The following is a 13,399-nucleotide window of genomic DNA, read 5'->3' on the forward strand; positions in this document are numbered from 1 at the left end:
GTTCCGGGTCGCAGATGACGTCAGCGGAAGCGGACGCCGAAGGCGGTTGCTATGGCGACGAGAGCCGCCAGCTCGGGCAAGAGGAGGAGGATGTGAGGGATTCGTCTTACCCTTACAAATGAAGGGAACAATTAAGATCCTATGAGGGAACTTTTTTCTTTTAAAGGTAAAAGGGTGGAATTGGGGCGGCCACGGTATATGTAAGGCGGATGGGGAGAAAAGCAGATTGTCCCTCCGTTGTTTGCGAGGCAACCAGCTGCTCCGTGGCGTCACGTGCGGTGCCAAATTGCCCCCTAGAACCAGCCAGGAATAAGAAAATGCATGCGGATTGTTGCAGCAACATGCACGAGGGGCTGTGTGTTCCCTTATGGAATTGCTGCTTCGTTTATATTGTACTGCTTATGAAACGTGTTTTTATCTTGTATTTTTATACCGTGAACTGCCCTGAGATCTACGGATGAAGGTCGGTATACAAATTTAATAAAGTAAAAAATAAAGATATCATTTTTGTCTTTAAATTCTGGCTGAGTGTCTCCCCCTCCCCTCCACGTCCCAAATCACCACAACTGTAGTTTAGCCATCACTGAGCTGCAGTTCTAGCCCATTAACAACTACAGTTCCCAATATTTGGCGGGGGGGGGCGGGGAGGCATGTCAGCTTTAAATATATGGTGTTATACAGCCTCAGCCTGAGAAACTCATATGTTGCAATAATACTTGAAATATTTGGTCTCCTAGAATCATAGAGCTGGAGAGACCAAAGAATCAGCTACTTCAGCCCTCCATCACATGACAGATGACCATCCAACCCCTGCTTAAAAACCTCCAATGAAAGAGAGTTCACCACCTTCTGAGGGAGTTCATTCCACTGTTGAACAGCTCTTACTGTCATAATGTTCTTCCTGGTGTTTAGTCGGAATCAGCGTTCGAAACTCCCACTGTTCTAGACGCATTTTGCAACAGGGAATTTCATTAATGTGAGCAGTTTCTGAGCTCTGGGTGCAGTACTTAATTTCGGATTAAAACTGCCACTACTGGAAGAAAAGGGGGGGCCTTTTTTCTGCCTCCTCACTTCCACCCACTTTCTGAAGACTGGAGAAAGGACCCTCATAAGAATATTAGAGGGGGCTGGCAGGGAAAGTATGGCTTTGTTTTTTGCAGCCTTCAGATGAGGACTAAACCATGTGAAAAATGAGCATAAGATTTTAGCTGTGGTTCATTCATTTTCAGCTTTGTATTCTTATTAAAAAGTGTGTCTAGACACTCCATTGCGGTGCCCATAACCTAGGTTTAAGGTGCCATTTAGCTCCTAGCTTTCATATCTCAGTTTGTAACACTGGTCAAAATATCTGTTCTTGTAACTTGAATCCATTGGCTTGAGTCCTACCCTCCAGAGCAGGAGAAAACAAGTTTTCTCAATCTTCTATGTGACAGACCTTTAGATCTTACTTGGTACTAAGCCTGACTGAAGTCCAAAGGGCTGATTTCTGAGTTTTTATGTGTTTTTACTCGTAAGAGAAGCATATAAGAAATTAATATTTAAAATAGCATCTCAAACACAGTTCTAAAAAAAACCACAGAACTGTAACAGTATCAGCTGCTCATTGTAATTTGCCTCCTGTCCACCCAAACCAAAAGCCATTTGAAAGTCTTTCTAAAGTCTTTCTAAAGGCAGCCAAAGATTTGCAGCTTTTCAGGTCTGAGATCATTATTCAGGATGAGAGCAAATGCTGTAAAAAAATCTGCTTCTACTAACTGAGGTTCCCATCTCCTTCAGTGATGGAATACAAAGGGTTTTCAAGGTTAAAACCAGCACCATGAATATGACCTGGAAGCACATTAGCAACCAGTACCCAGTAAATATGCATAGGACTGGACTGCATATAAGGCAATCAAATCCTGAATTCATTTAAACCATTACCTGTAACTTCTCAAAGTATAATTTTCACTCCCCATCCTTTTTTTCAGTAGTACCTGACAGCACAATGAAAGGGTAAAATTTGTTGATGTTGACCAACGTTTATTTGTAAAACTATATTTGGTGATGAAATATGTCTTAGACCTGTAGTTCTAACCAATGCAGAAAATGCATTTCCCTACCTTTCTTTTAAAGCTGCTGCAATGGCTGCCCGAGAAAGGACCACACCTACTGTGGCAAAAGGCTCCGGATTCTGGCATGTTCCCATTGTAACCGAATATAGCCAGGAAACACAGAAACTGTTGAAAGGTAATTAAGGCTGTTAAGCAGATATTAGAACAAGACTGAGCTTTCGTAGACCTTGCCCAGCAACTCTGTACCCTGCTTCATGCATCAGATCATTTGGCCATGCTGCCCTGTATAATCTTCTGTGTGAATGCATTCCCATGCACATAGGTCCTTGAGATTGTAGATCCACATTCACTATCACAATCTGCAGTCCATCTAGCACTCATTGACCCTCTTTTGCGGCCTGTCTACACCTTGGGCAACAGCAAAGTCTCTGCAGTTACATGAACACTGAAAGGTGCTTTCTACCAGGTCAGATCATTGAGTCATCTCAATCAGTAATGTCTGCAAAGATTGTATGCAGGGTGGGAATCTGGGGCTCTCCAGATGTTACTGAACTCTCACCATTCCTGTTTATTGTCAATGCTGGTTGGGCCTGATGGGAATTGGAGCCCAACAGCATCTAGAGGGTCACAGATGCCCCACCACTGCTCTATGCTGGCTGGCAACTGCTCTGCAGGGTTTCAGGCAGGAGTCTCACCCAGACTGCTTGGACAAACAAGGGGCTGACATCATGCATACTACCACCGTGCTACAGGTTTTCCTTGAGCCAATAATAATAATAATAATAATAATAATAATAATTTATTTATACCCTGCCCATCTGACTGGATTTCCCCAGCCACTCTGGGCGGCTTCCAACAAAAATGAAAAATACAATCCACATGGCATGGCCCATCCACATGGCATGAGTTTTATTGTATAAGTGCAAGAAAATGGACTTTCATTTCAGAGTTATCTAATTTGTGGGCTTCTCACACTTCTGATTTAGCCCTCTTTATCCAAGTCTACAATTAAGAGCACAAGCCAAAGAATATATATTACGTTATAATACAAATAATTTTTAATGGTGCTGAAAGTGCAAACCGGGATTATAAAGTAAAGGCCTAGTTTCACAACCAATTTCATAAATGATGACTACAGGAAAAAACCTATGTCAAGTTCCTTTTTTGCCTAGCATGTGCCAAGAAGGATTTCCACACCTGCCACGATGTAGTGAAAGCAGCTTTTGGCACACTACCACAAGCTGCCCAAGCTCCCAACACATGGGGACGAGTTCATGTGTCCCATTTGCCATGCTCTGCAGTTAGCTTCATGTCGGCAAAGATTGGGTTTCTCTCACTGCTGCTGCCCACTGAAGTTTTAATGGAAACAGATTCTAAACTGATCTGCAATTTTGTGTAAAAAAAGGGGGGGGGAAGCTTCTGTGTAATGGCCTTTCAGAATAATACTTTTAAAAATGAAAGATCCAGTACAAACTCATAAAAGTGTCTCTTTCCTTTGGATTTCTGTGGCTCAGGAGGTATTTAAAATATTTGTATTCTTTTTCAGAAATATGGGGGAAATCAATTATTCCATTTGGGGGTCTCTTGAAAAGTTCAAATAGTCATCACCATTTCACCCAAGAATTCCACTTATTGAGATCAGTGGGAGCTGATGGCGAACCACACATTTGAAGATTTAAGTAGTTATTTTGCTGTATATACTTTAACCCCCCCCCCAAAAAAACCCACACACCTTACCTAAGATCTTTTAAGAACCTTTAGGACCATTGCTCTTCCTGTTTATGTTAAAACTAATCCTGTGAAGGTGATGATGTCCTAGGAATTTTCAGGCCATGATATTTACAGATAGCTTCTGTTTTTCAGTGATGATGCAAGAATCCAAACTTACCAATTTCCAGCAACGTCATCTCACAAACTGCATAAAGCGTGAGTTATGTCTAATTTCAGCCTTGCCGTTACACTTAGCATTGCTGCTGAGTTGTTGGTTGTTACTAGTCCAAATACGGTTTAGTCACATTCATGTTATCCATTTACAAACAAACAAATCATCCCTTTGGAAAGGAAATTAGCATTGACTCAAGCAGCTAAACAGAACATAAGTGGAAATGAGTCATGGATGATTCCCTAACAGATACTAGTTCTATCCAGCTGTCTCTGTAGAGACATAATAAAGGCTGTTTTATTGTTCTAGTCACTGCATATACTGTAAAACTAGATTTGTAAAACTAGATTTGGGTAGTTTTTATTAAAAGCTGAGAATCAAAAGATTCTGAATGTTAAATGTCATCTACCATGCTGCACCATGCATTTGCAGCCAAGCCAACTGCCAGAGCCACTGCTGAGAGGTTGTGAGTAGAGCACTGTGCATCTGCTTGGCTGTGTTAGGCCTTTGGTTCAAATCTGAGCTCTTGAAATGCTTGGCTTTTACCAGGTATACCTTTGAAGCCTCAGGATTACATTCACTTACTTCTAGTTACTTGTAGTCACAAGATCTACCTCCTTGATCTTCCGCTCTTGGTCTTTCCTTCCTTAGGAGGTGACTCCCTTCCTGATAAATGCAACCCAACATCCAGCAAAGAACCAGAGCTTCCCAAGTCTGTCTCACCACCAAAGGCTTTTTTGTCCATCAGTCCATATGGAAGACCTCGTCTCCGGCCTGCTGAGATGTGCCGGGCAGGCGATGCATACATCCGGGAGAAATTCAGGCCCCAGGCCACCCGTAAGGAAGCAAACCTTTGCAAATGATAACATTCCCAGGGGGCTAATTTTGAAATGGGAGTTAAGTAACCATGACAACATTTTGCATTTATGTAGCACTTCAGAATGTAAAATGGATTTAGCGCTTTTCACAACAGCCCTGTCAGGTCAGCATTAACAGTCCTTCCATGTGCAATGGGTGGGTTTGTGCTGAAGCTGATGGATAAGTGACTTGCCTAGGGCCACCAATAAGTTTATGGTTGAGGGCAAGATTTGAACTGGGAAATTCCTGGCTTCCAGCTCCTAACCACTCAGTGCAGTAGCTCACAAGTTTTCTTTGCAGTAACGTTTATGAAAGTTCCTGTTTGTGAAAGCTCAGCAGAATTTTTAGACCACACACTGAAATTTTCCAGGTGTTAAATCAGTTTTCACACCTCTCCTCTGAAAAGCTTAATAGAATCTAGTTTCCATTACTAAGGCTACAAGCCTTATGCATGTTTACCTGGGAGCAAGCCCTGTTGAACATAGTGGGACTTACTGCCAAGCAAATATGAATAGGATTGTGTTGCAACCTCTGCCCTCCTCTTACCAGCTTTGGTGCCTGCCATACCTTGCTGTGTTCATGTTGTTTCACATTACCATTGCTGATTGATTTGTGTCAGAACTTTTACCCAAAATATTTGTCATTTTCATGATGCATGGCCTCTGCAGCCTACAGTCTGTAGTGCCTGATTTTGATAAGTCTCCTATGCAGACACCTTTGTAGGAACTCTGAATATCTAGCACAGAAACTGCCTGAAGAGCTTGCAATAGAAGAAAGCACTTCTCCCCCATGTTGTACATCATCTGCTTGCTTTGGCATTTGTAGGAGACCTGGAGAAGGAGAAGGAAAGACTCCAAAACATTTTTGCAACAGGAAAGGACAAAGTTGAAAAAAAGCCGAAGAAAGAGCCAGTCAAGGTAGAAGAGAAGGTCCCAGAACCAGACCGGTTTGAAGAATGTATGTACAATGGATTGCCTTGGTTGAAAGCAGTGATCTGATGCTCTATGTATGGTAGGGAGGCTGCTCTCCCATTCTGAAGCATAGAAACTGGTCAGAGGAAAGTAAGGGTTGTATTATTCGGTTCAGGGAGAGCCCTAAGTAAACAAATCTCCCTTATTGTGTCTTATCATATAAGGTTACCTCACTAAGTAGGAACTATAGAGTGCAGGACAAATTCTAGCCCAAAAACATTGCTTTGGTCAGTGGTGCCCTCTGTTCCCCGTGATGGCACTACAGCTGTCTGATACAAGATTAATACATATTTTAGATGGGTATAATGAGTTACAAAGGCTAGATTTGCGTCTGAGCACATACAGTGCAGACCTGACTCAGTAAAGGTGTCCAAATACTGTATACAAGCAGACTAAGCAGGCAGCCTAGTTTTCCGAGTTAAATGAACTCCTGCCACAATAGAAACAGCACGTGTATTGTGGGCTTGTGTCCTCTGTGTAAAGTGAATTCACACTGCAGACCCCCATTAGTTTAGGAGCCCCAGAGGTGCATCCCATTTGCATGGGAACACCTTCACAGTGACAGCTGTGGAATCAAAAACCTTGAGGTGAGCTCATTCTGAAAAGCATCTGCCAATGGTGCGGGGGAATATTCTCATATTTGATTTGGAAAGCATGCAGAGTAGGTGACATACATACATGCAAGTTGGGAAAACCAGCTTGTATTTTCCTCTGCATTCAAATATGTTGATTGGTGGTGATCAGGCAAGTCATTCATAAACAGGACTGTACACTGCTCTGATGATTGGTGAGAGGATGGTATAAAATTAAATACTTTTATAAATAAAAATAAAATAAAAAGGAAACAAAATGTTATTTTAATTTTTTTAGGACAGTATTTTTACAATATTTGTAATTGTTTACCTTTTTTTAGTAATTGTTTTATACCATTTTTTAATAGGATTGTATTTTTAATGTATATTAAGGCACCCCTGTGTGGTGTATCAAAACTAGAAGGGCAGAATATAAATGCTCTGAGGAAAGATTCCTGCTGGATCAGCGTAAGGGCCATCCAATCTAACATTCTGGCAAGCAACTGCTGGCCTGTACTTGTTGCCCTCCAACCACATCAAATAGAATTTATATGCTCAACTCTGAATCTGGAGTTCCTATTTAGTTATAGCTCAGCCTTCGCTAAGTGAGTAGTCCAAAACAGCTGGAGGGCACCACACCCATCTTCCCTGGCCCTTGAGCCCTGCTGCTTGGGGTTGATGTATATTGGACTCCAGCAAGTTGATATCCATAAATTTGCTCAGTCCTATTTTTAAGTTATCTAAGGCTCTGATCGCCACTTTTATATTGCAGGCAAATTCGACAAATTAATTAGGCACTGTGGGAAGACTTCCTTTCCATACATGTAAATAAACCAATTCAGTCATCAAGCTTTCTTTCCAAGAGAGCAATGGTCCAAGTTTAAAGAGCATACTAAAAATGAATACGATATGTGTAGTAATTAGGAAATTGGATGAGTCAGAGTTCCGGGAGTACTTCTGTGTTCCTGCCTTCAGGCTCCTTCATTCCATTGTTTCATTTTCTCTCCCCCCCCCCCTCCAATAAAATGCTCAGTGGTTAATGAAGTTCAAGATCGAAAGAGGTTTCTGGAAGAAATGGAGGCCCTGGGACAAGGCAAATTGTACCGAGGGATCATCCTCACTGAAATATCACAGGTATGTGTCCTCTTTTGGTTTGGACATTCTGTCATGTATAGTACTGAGCATTACTGTTCTAGTCTGATAACTGGCCATAATGTATTTTGAGAAGGTAGGGAAAGATTGACCGACAGGTATATGAAAGACATAAAAAAATCCTACAGGGGTGGGAATAAATCTCTGACACTTGTGGCATGTGATTTTGTGATGAAAGTGTCTGGAATTCTCACTGCCTCCCCTTCCCCTTTTTGCAGAAGGTCCGAGAGATGGAGATCATTGACAAACAGAGAAGTGCAGAACTGAAAGAGGCGATGGCTAAATCCTTCAATATAGGCAACAAACCTGACCCTGAACGCACAAGTCAAGAAGACCAGTAGTCCTTTCCCACTCCAGAACATGATTATTGCACAAGGGTGCCAGAACTAGGCTTTCCACAAGACAGTTTCAGAAATGTCTCTTAGCCCTTAAGTGGCAAATGGAAGTTTCAGTGCCCCCCCCCCCGAGGCTTTGTTTTTGCAGGAACTCAAAATATTCTATTTTCATAGCCTTTAACAGCAAGAGGCCTTTTCAAGGGTGTGGTTTAAAAGCAGCCATAGGATTAATGCCTGGCTACAGTAAAGGGCATGAATGGGCACTTTCCTCTTTAAACAGACCAGCAAGGGGTAGAACTTCCACAGACCTATCTAGTCTCAATGTGAAGCATAACAATTCTAGAAGGTTGTGCTTTTGCTTGTTAAAATCAGAACAGCCTATTATAGGAAGTGTTTGAGTCAAATGCTTCTGTCTAAACTCATATCCTTTACTTTTCATGTTTTCCAGTGAAAGCTGAAGGTTAATGCTGCCGTCTCTTACAATCTTGTGTACAATTATACCTAACAAATAATGTTGCCTGCTGCTTCAGAGCTAATAAGAACACTGTGAGGACTTGTTTTTAATTTTATGGCTACCTCAGTGAGATTGGGAGCATGTAGGAACATGTCAGGACCAACCTAGATATAACAGAGGGCACCCATGTTTGTTTAGTCACAGGCCTACCCCATTCATGACTAAAGCTAGGACCGAGGAGGGCTGATATCTTATTTGCTTTAACTCACTGTGCTCTGTCACTTGAAACATTTTCTGGCTGTTTAGCTCATGGTTGGTATTGGAACCAAAATGCCTGAAGTGACAAGAATGGAAAGAGGGAGGAGGCAACCAGCTCCCCTTACCTTTTATTGCAAAAAGAATACCCACTCCAGTTTAGTTGTGGGGCAGAAGAGTGAATACGAAATACAGCTGCCCCATCAAGGCTAGTTTACCCCTCATATACTCTTCTCAGATTATTATTTTTAAAAACAAGACAGGTATGAAATATATACCTGAGACTTCTCTATTTTATATGCCCTGGGACTACCTTTACAATAGAGGGTCTGTTTTGTTTCTTCTGTGATTCAAAACGGAGAAATAAACACCAACACTGTTGCTAAATACAATAGTTTTATTTCATTTGTTTGTTCCCTGCATGTAAGTGAAGATTGTGGTTAATACAGTGTAATTCTGTCCATCAGGCCTAGGGGGATTTGTGATGGGAGCGTCTCTGGTGGCATTTTGTAACAGTTTTGTTTTAGAGGGGAATGTTGTGCTCTGGGATCAAACCCCAGGGTGGCCTTTCTGTGGAGAGCAGGATTCAGCAGGAGGTTGTCATCCACTTGTGGGGACTGATAACAAGGCCCCGAACTAGTGCTGGCAACACTGATGAACTCAGATCCCCTTCTGGGACAGCGTAGGCTGAGGCTGAGCGTCATAGCCAGGGACTGGCCAAACATTCCATCATATTTGGATAAGGCAGCACAGCAATTTGCTCTGGGCTGGTAGTCTACTCTGCTAACAAGAACCCAAGACTAACAGCTGACTAACCAACACCTACAATACTATCAGTGTTTAACTCAGACCAAACAAACATCTCAATAAATAGCTCCTCCACTCGGAGGAGAAGGCAGAAAGGAAGGTGGGAAGGCCCCTTCCCTCCCAGCACACACGCAAACACACACACACGCAAACAAATAAAAACAAAGCTGGAAGGGAGAGGTGGAAATTCAAGCTAAGGAAGCAGTATAGAAAGGAGCCCTCTTGCACTCTTAGGAAAGTATATACATGTCAAGCTGAGGGGGGAGCAGCTGGAATCCCTCCCAAATGGGCTAAGGGTGGCACTGGTGAGCAAGGCAAAAAGGAAACCTTGTTGGCATCGAGTACAGCATGAGATCTTACGCCCTCACAGTGGAGGTGAACGTTGGACCCTTTCCCAGCCCACTGTGTCCCTTGAAGAGCACCATGTATGAAATTTAGCAGCAGCAACCAAGAGGGTGAAAAGGCCCAGTGAATGTCCGATTCGGACCTTACCAAGTACATGAAAATCCAACCCCCTTAAGCTTTTCTCCCTGCATTGCTAAAAACGGTTTCCAAGAGACTCGGCATTCGCAGCACATTGGCAGCAGGAGAGAAATAGGCCACTGGTTAGGCTCTTGGCTGTTTCTATCCGCCTTTATGGTATGGAAGCATTTCCCATGATACTCAGTTTAACAGTTTTAAGCCAAAACAAAAAAAAAATAACCATGCTCCAAAAGCCCAAAACCTTTCCAAATGACCCAAGTGGGATTTCTGACTAGCAGGCTAATGAGAAAAGGGATTTGGAGCAGGGGAGAGGAGTCCCCGTCCCTGGACTACTATGGAAAGTCTCCTCCTCCCCGAAGGAGAGGGGTACGAGGCACATGTGACTATCACAGTTGAGAGACGGGAGGGGGACAATTAGTGCAAGTTTCCCACAGACACCCAAATTCTGCACTGCTCAGAACCAGTAATAAGAAGTACACACGTACAACCGAGGAAGCCTAAAGCTATTTCACTTTCCCACCCCTACCCAGAAGCCGAAGAGACAAGTAGTTTCCTCCTCCAGTCTGTCCCTCCAACTATTTCAGTGCTGACTCGGCTTGCCCCACCTCTCTCCCCTTTTACTAGGCAAAGGAGCTTCTGTTGATGGAAGCTGACGGAATTTCTCCGAGGGAAGCCAGCTTTGGTGTATGGCGAGGCACAGCAATGGTGGTGGCGGGAGGGCAGGGAAGGGGCAGGAGGCAGAAGCCCCATTTGCCAGGTGGCCGGCCAAACAGGACCGGTTTTGTCCCTCCCCGCTTCTGGCTGCCTCCTGCTTTAGCTTTTCTCCTTGGGCGACTTGCTCTTTGACTCATGTTTGTTCCCAAGCAGTTTCAACACTTTCATGGGCTTGAATTTCCCTCTCTTCTTGCTCTCAGCTTCGGTCTCCTTATGAAATTCTGGAGAAAGGAGGGAGGGGGAGAGAGAAAGTACAGTGATCACTTTCTGTGGAATGCACCTGGGGTTGGGCGAGAGAGGAAGGTGAGAAACTGTATTCAGCTGAGTCAGACAGGAGCTCAGCAACTGGCAGCAGCTCTCCAGGGTTTCAGACAGGAGACGCCAACACTATTTGGAGATGCCAGGGACTGAACCTGGGCTAAAGTCCTCCCATATATATCAGGATCTTCATGCAACAAGTCTACACAAAGCCTACCCTGGCAAATGCTTGTAACATCATGGATGCTACAGTTCTATACTAAAATTAGATTCAGTAACCAGAAAATCCAAATGCCTCAAGGGATTACATTAGCTAAATTAGCATAAATCTGTTTATTTGCATGCTTCATACAACAGGCCAATTGTCAAGTCAGGACAAGCATTGTTTACAGAATCTGGAATTATTATTCTGCAAGGAATTGAGAAAGGAGGATCATCACCTGTGGAAAAATGCAAAAAGGGAGGAATAGCAACCACTAAATAGATTTGTGACCCTTGCTGTTTGCCAAAACAAATATGCACCTAAAGGGTGTATTAGATGACTGTATTAGATACAGTCTCAAGCTGGAATTATTCCTGGTTGTTCAGGGGTTGATCCCAAAGCTGTGTATATCCTGCCATTCTGCAGGAGTCCAGAAAAAAACCGTAATGTTTTCTTAGTCACTGAATTTGATTTCCTGATTAAAAGAAAAAAGAAACCAGGAGGACAGAAAAAGGTTTCTAGCCTTTTTGGATGTGAAGAAAATGCTTGAAAATGCAGAGTTAAAATCTCAGAAGCCATAAAGGAGACTGAATTTCCTATGTTTGGGGGCAGGGCTTTCAGTGCCTTGCATAGTTTCTTGCCCTGCCCTGTGGCTAGCAAAACCAGACTAAATTAGCAAATTAGCAAAAACAAGCATGCATCCATGAAAGAATTTCCACGGCTTTCATTCTTCCTCTAAAATAGTTGCTTCAGAAGGGAAGGGAAAGCTTAGATTCCCTTTGCCCCCCAGGGAACTATTAAGAGGGAAGGATTCAGATTTAGGTGCAATATCTCAGAGCTTCCTCCTTCTGTACTGCAACTGCTTCCGAGATGAAGAACAGGACCTGGGCTATAGGGATTATGTGCTGCCTTGTGCTGGGAGCGATATTCCCCAACAACCAAGGGAACGTGCATGCACCACCCATGGCCAAAGGCAGTTTGGCAAGAAAGCAGAGGAGCATTTGACATCCTTTCCATCCCAAATTCCCCCCACCTCGGCTTCCTGCCCCTACTGCATCTGCAAGCAGAAGGCTACTTTCCTGAGTGATCAGCAGGATTACAAAAAAAGAAAAGAAAAAACTATGCAAATTTACTTAATTTTGCATTTAAGTCATACAATTCAGCTTTCCTTGGAGCAGAATTCAAATTGCTTGGGGGCATACTTTTAATGTGTTCAGTATGGAAAGGACACATAAGTACACTGTGTCCTGGTTAACAGTCGTTTTAACTATCTAAATGAAAGGTGGGTTAGAAATATTTTAATAAAGAATATTCAGGAACCAATGCCTTAACTCCTGAACCTCTCTTACCTTTCTTTTTAATCATGGCTTCCAGCATTTTGTCCTCTTCTTCTTCCCTGGTAAAACAAGGGGCAGAAATAGTAAGATTCGGCCTTTGCCAGAACAGTTGAAGTGAAGCTTCTAAAAAGATGTCATTATGCCATAGAACACAAGAAGCTGCTCTTCTCCCGATCCTGCCCAGCCAATAGTTTCAATGCTGGGGGATAGGATCTTATGGCCCTCCCCTAGAAGCTGTTGGGCTCCAACTCCCATCAGTCTCAGCCATCGTGGCCAATGGTCAGGGATGATGGGAGCTGTAGTCCAGAAACAACTGACAGGCCACAGGTTCACCATTCTTGGCCCAAGTAGGAAAGCCATTCTTTCAGATCCCAAATGCACCACATCTTTGGGCAAGCTCCTAGCACCAACTGCCTTGGACAAAGCTTATGTCTTGTCTAGGGAAGATGTTCACTGTAAAAATGGCATTTGGGGCCATGCAACTACAGCCATCTTTACAGTCACCCCAGCCCTACTATTTAGAAGTAGGCAGGCCATTTCCAACCACCTCCCCTTCTGCTACCTTTGCCGGTCCTCATCCAAGCAATTGACAATGGCGTTCCGCTGCTCAATAATGGTCACCAGTTCTTGCATCAGCACCTTCTCCCTCACGCGGTCCTCATCTGTCCAGTCTTTCTCTGTCCGCCAAGAAAGAGAGTGGTGAGTAGGCGGTTATTTATTTACTAGGTGTTTGTACTTATAAGCCCACCTTCCTTGAAACCGCCCCAAAGCGGATTACAAAAAAATGTGACAATTAAACAAGTATAAAGGTAAAGGTACCCCTGCCTGTACGGGCCAGTCTTGACAGACTCTAGGGTTGTGCGCCCATCTCACTTAAGAGGCCGAGGGCCAGCGCTGTCCAGAGACACTTCCGGGTCACGTGGCCAGCGTGACAAAGCTGCATCTGGCGAGCCAGCGCAGCACACGGAAACGCCGTTTACCTTCCCGCCAGTAAGCGGTTCCTATTTATCTACTTGCACCCGAGGGTGCTTTCGAACTGCTAGGTTGGCAGGCGCTGGGACCGAGCAA

The 13,399-nt window shown here is 43.6% G+C and overlaps 2 protein-coding genes across 6 annotated transcripts in view; one reads left to right on the forward strand and one right to left on the reverse strand.

Moving 5' to 3' along the window:
* Positions 1 to 4: 4 nt before the first annotated feature.
* Positions 5 to 8,922, forward strand: LOC309379327 (UPF0193 protein EVG1). 4 transcript variants are annotated; one of them, XM_081928445.1, is made up of 8 exons: positions 36 to 166; positions 738 to 857; positions 2,113 to 2,226; positions 3,915 to 3,977; positions 4,585 to 4,770; positions 5,617 to 5,748; positions 7,368 to 7,468; positions 7,705 to 8,922. In XM_081928445.1, the coding sequence occupies exons 3-8, from the start codon at positions 2,121 to 2,123 to the stop codon at positions 7,825 to 7,827; spliced, it is 711 nt and encodes a 236-aa protein (XP_081784571.1). In that variant the 5' UTR covers positions 36 to 166; positions 738 to 857; positions 2,113 to 2,120; the 3' UTR covers positions 7,828 to 8,922. The 4 variants fall into 4 exon arrangements, with proteins under 4 accessions (XP_081784568.1, XP_081784571.1, XP_081784569.1 ...); XM_081928443.1 differs by lacking the exon at positions 738 to 857 and adding an exon at positions 1,968 to 2,031 and having other exon boundaries at positions 75 to 166; positions 2,116 to 2,226; XM_081928444.1 differs by lacking the exon at positions 738 to 857 and adding an exon at positions 1,971 to 2,031 and having other exon boundaries at positions 76 to 166; positions 2,116 to 2,226.
* Positions 8,910 to 13,399, reverse strand: part of MICALL1 (MICAL like 1) — a 32,459-nt gene continuing 27,969 nt past the window's right edge. For both annotated transcript variants that reach the window (XM_081928211.1, XM_081928212.1), the window contains exons 14-16: positions 12,894 to 13,008; positions 12,344 to 12,390; positions 8,910 to 10,755 (exon numbers count right to left, since the gene is read on the reverse strand). In XM_081928211.1, the coding sequence (XP_081784337.1) occupies positions 10,634 to 10,755; positions 12,344 to 12,390; positions 12,894 to 13,008 (284 nt within the window). In that variant the 3' untranslated portion in view covers positions 8,910 to 10,633. The remainder of the gene's footprint in view (positions 10,756 to 12,343; positions 12,391 to 12,893; positions 13,009 to 13,399) is intronic.

The sequence above is a fragment of the Podarcis melisellensis genome (assembly GCF_964234715.1).
Source record: "Podarcis melisellensis genome assembly, chromosome: 10".
In the NCBI taxonomy this organism is placed as follows: Eukaryota; Metazoa; Chordata; class Lepidosauria; order Squamata; family Lacertidae; genus Podarcis; species Podarcis melisellensis.

Bases quoted from the DNA above. Each gene is read 5' to 3' on its own strand.
- LOC309379327 (XM_081928442.1), top strand. From the start codon at position 142: ATGAGGGAACTTTTTTCTTTTAAAG. The intron at 3,978-4,584 runs GTGAGTTATGTC...TTCCTTCCTTAG, and splicing joins TCTCACAAACTGCATAAAGC to GAGGTGACTCCCTTCCTGAT. The intron at 7,469-7,704 runs GTATGTGTCCTC...CCCTTTTTGCAG, and splicing joins TCCTCACTGAAATATCACAG to AAGGTCCGAGAGATGGAGAT.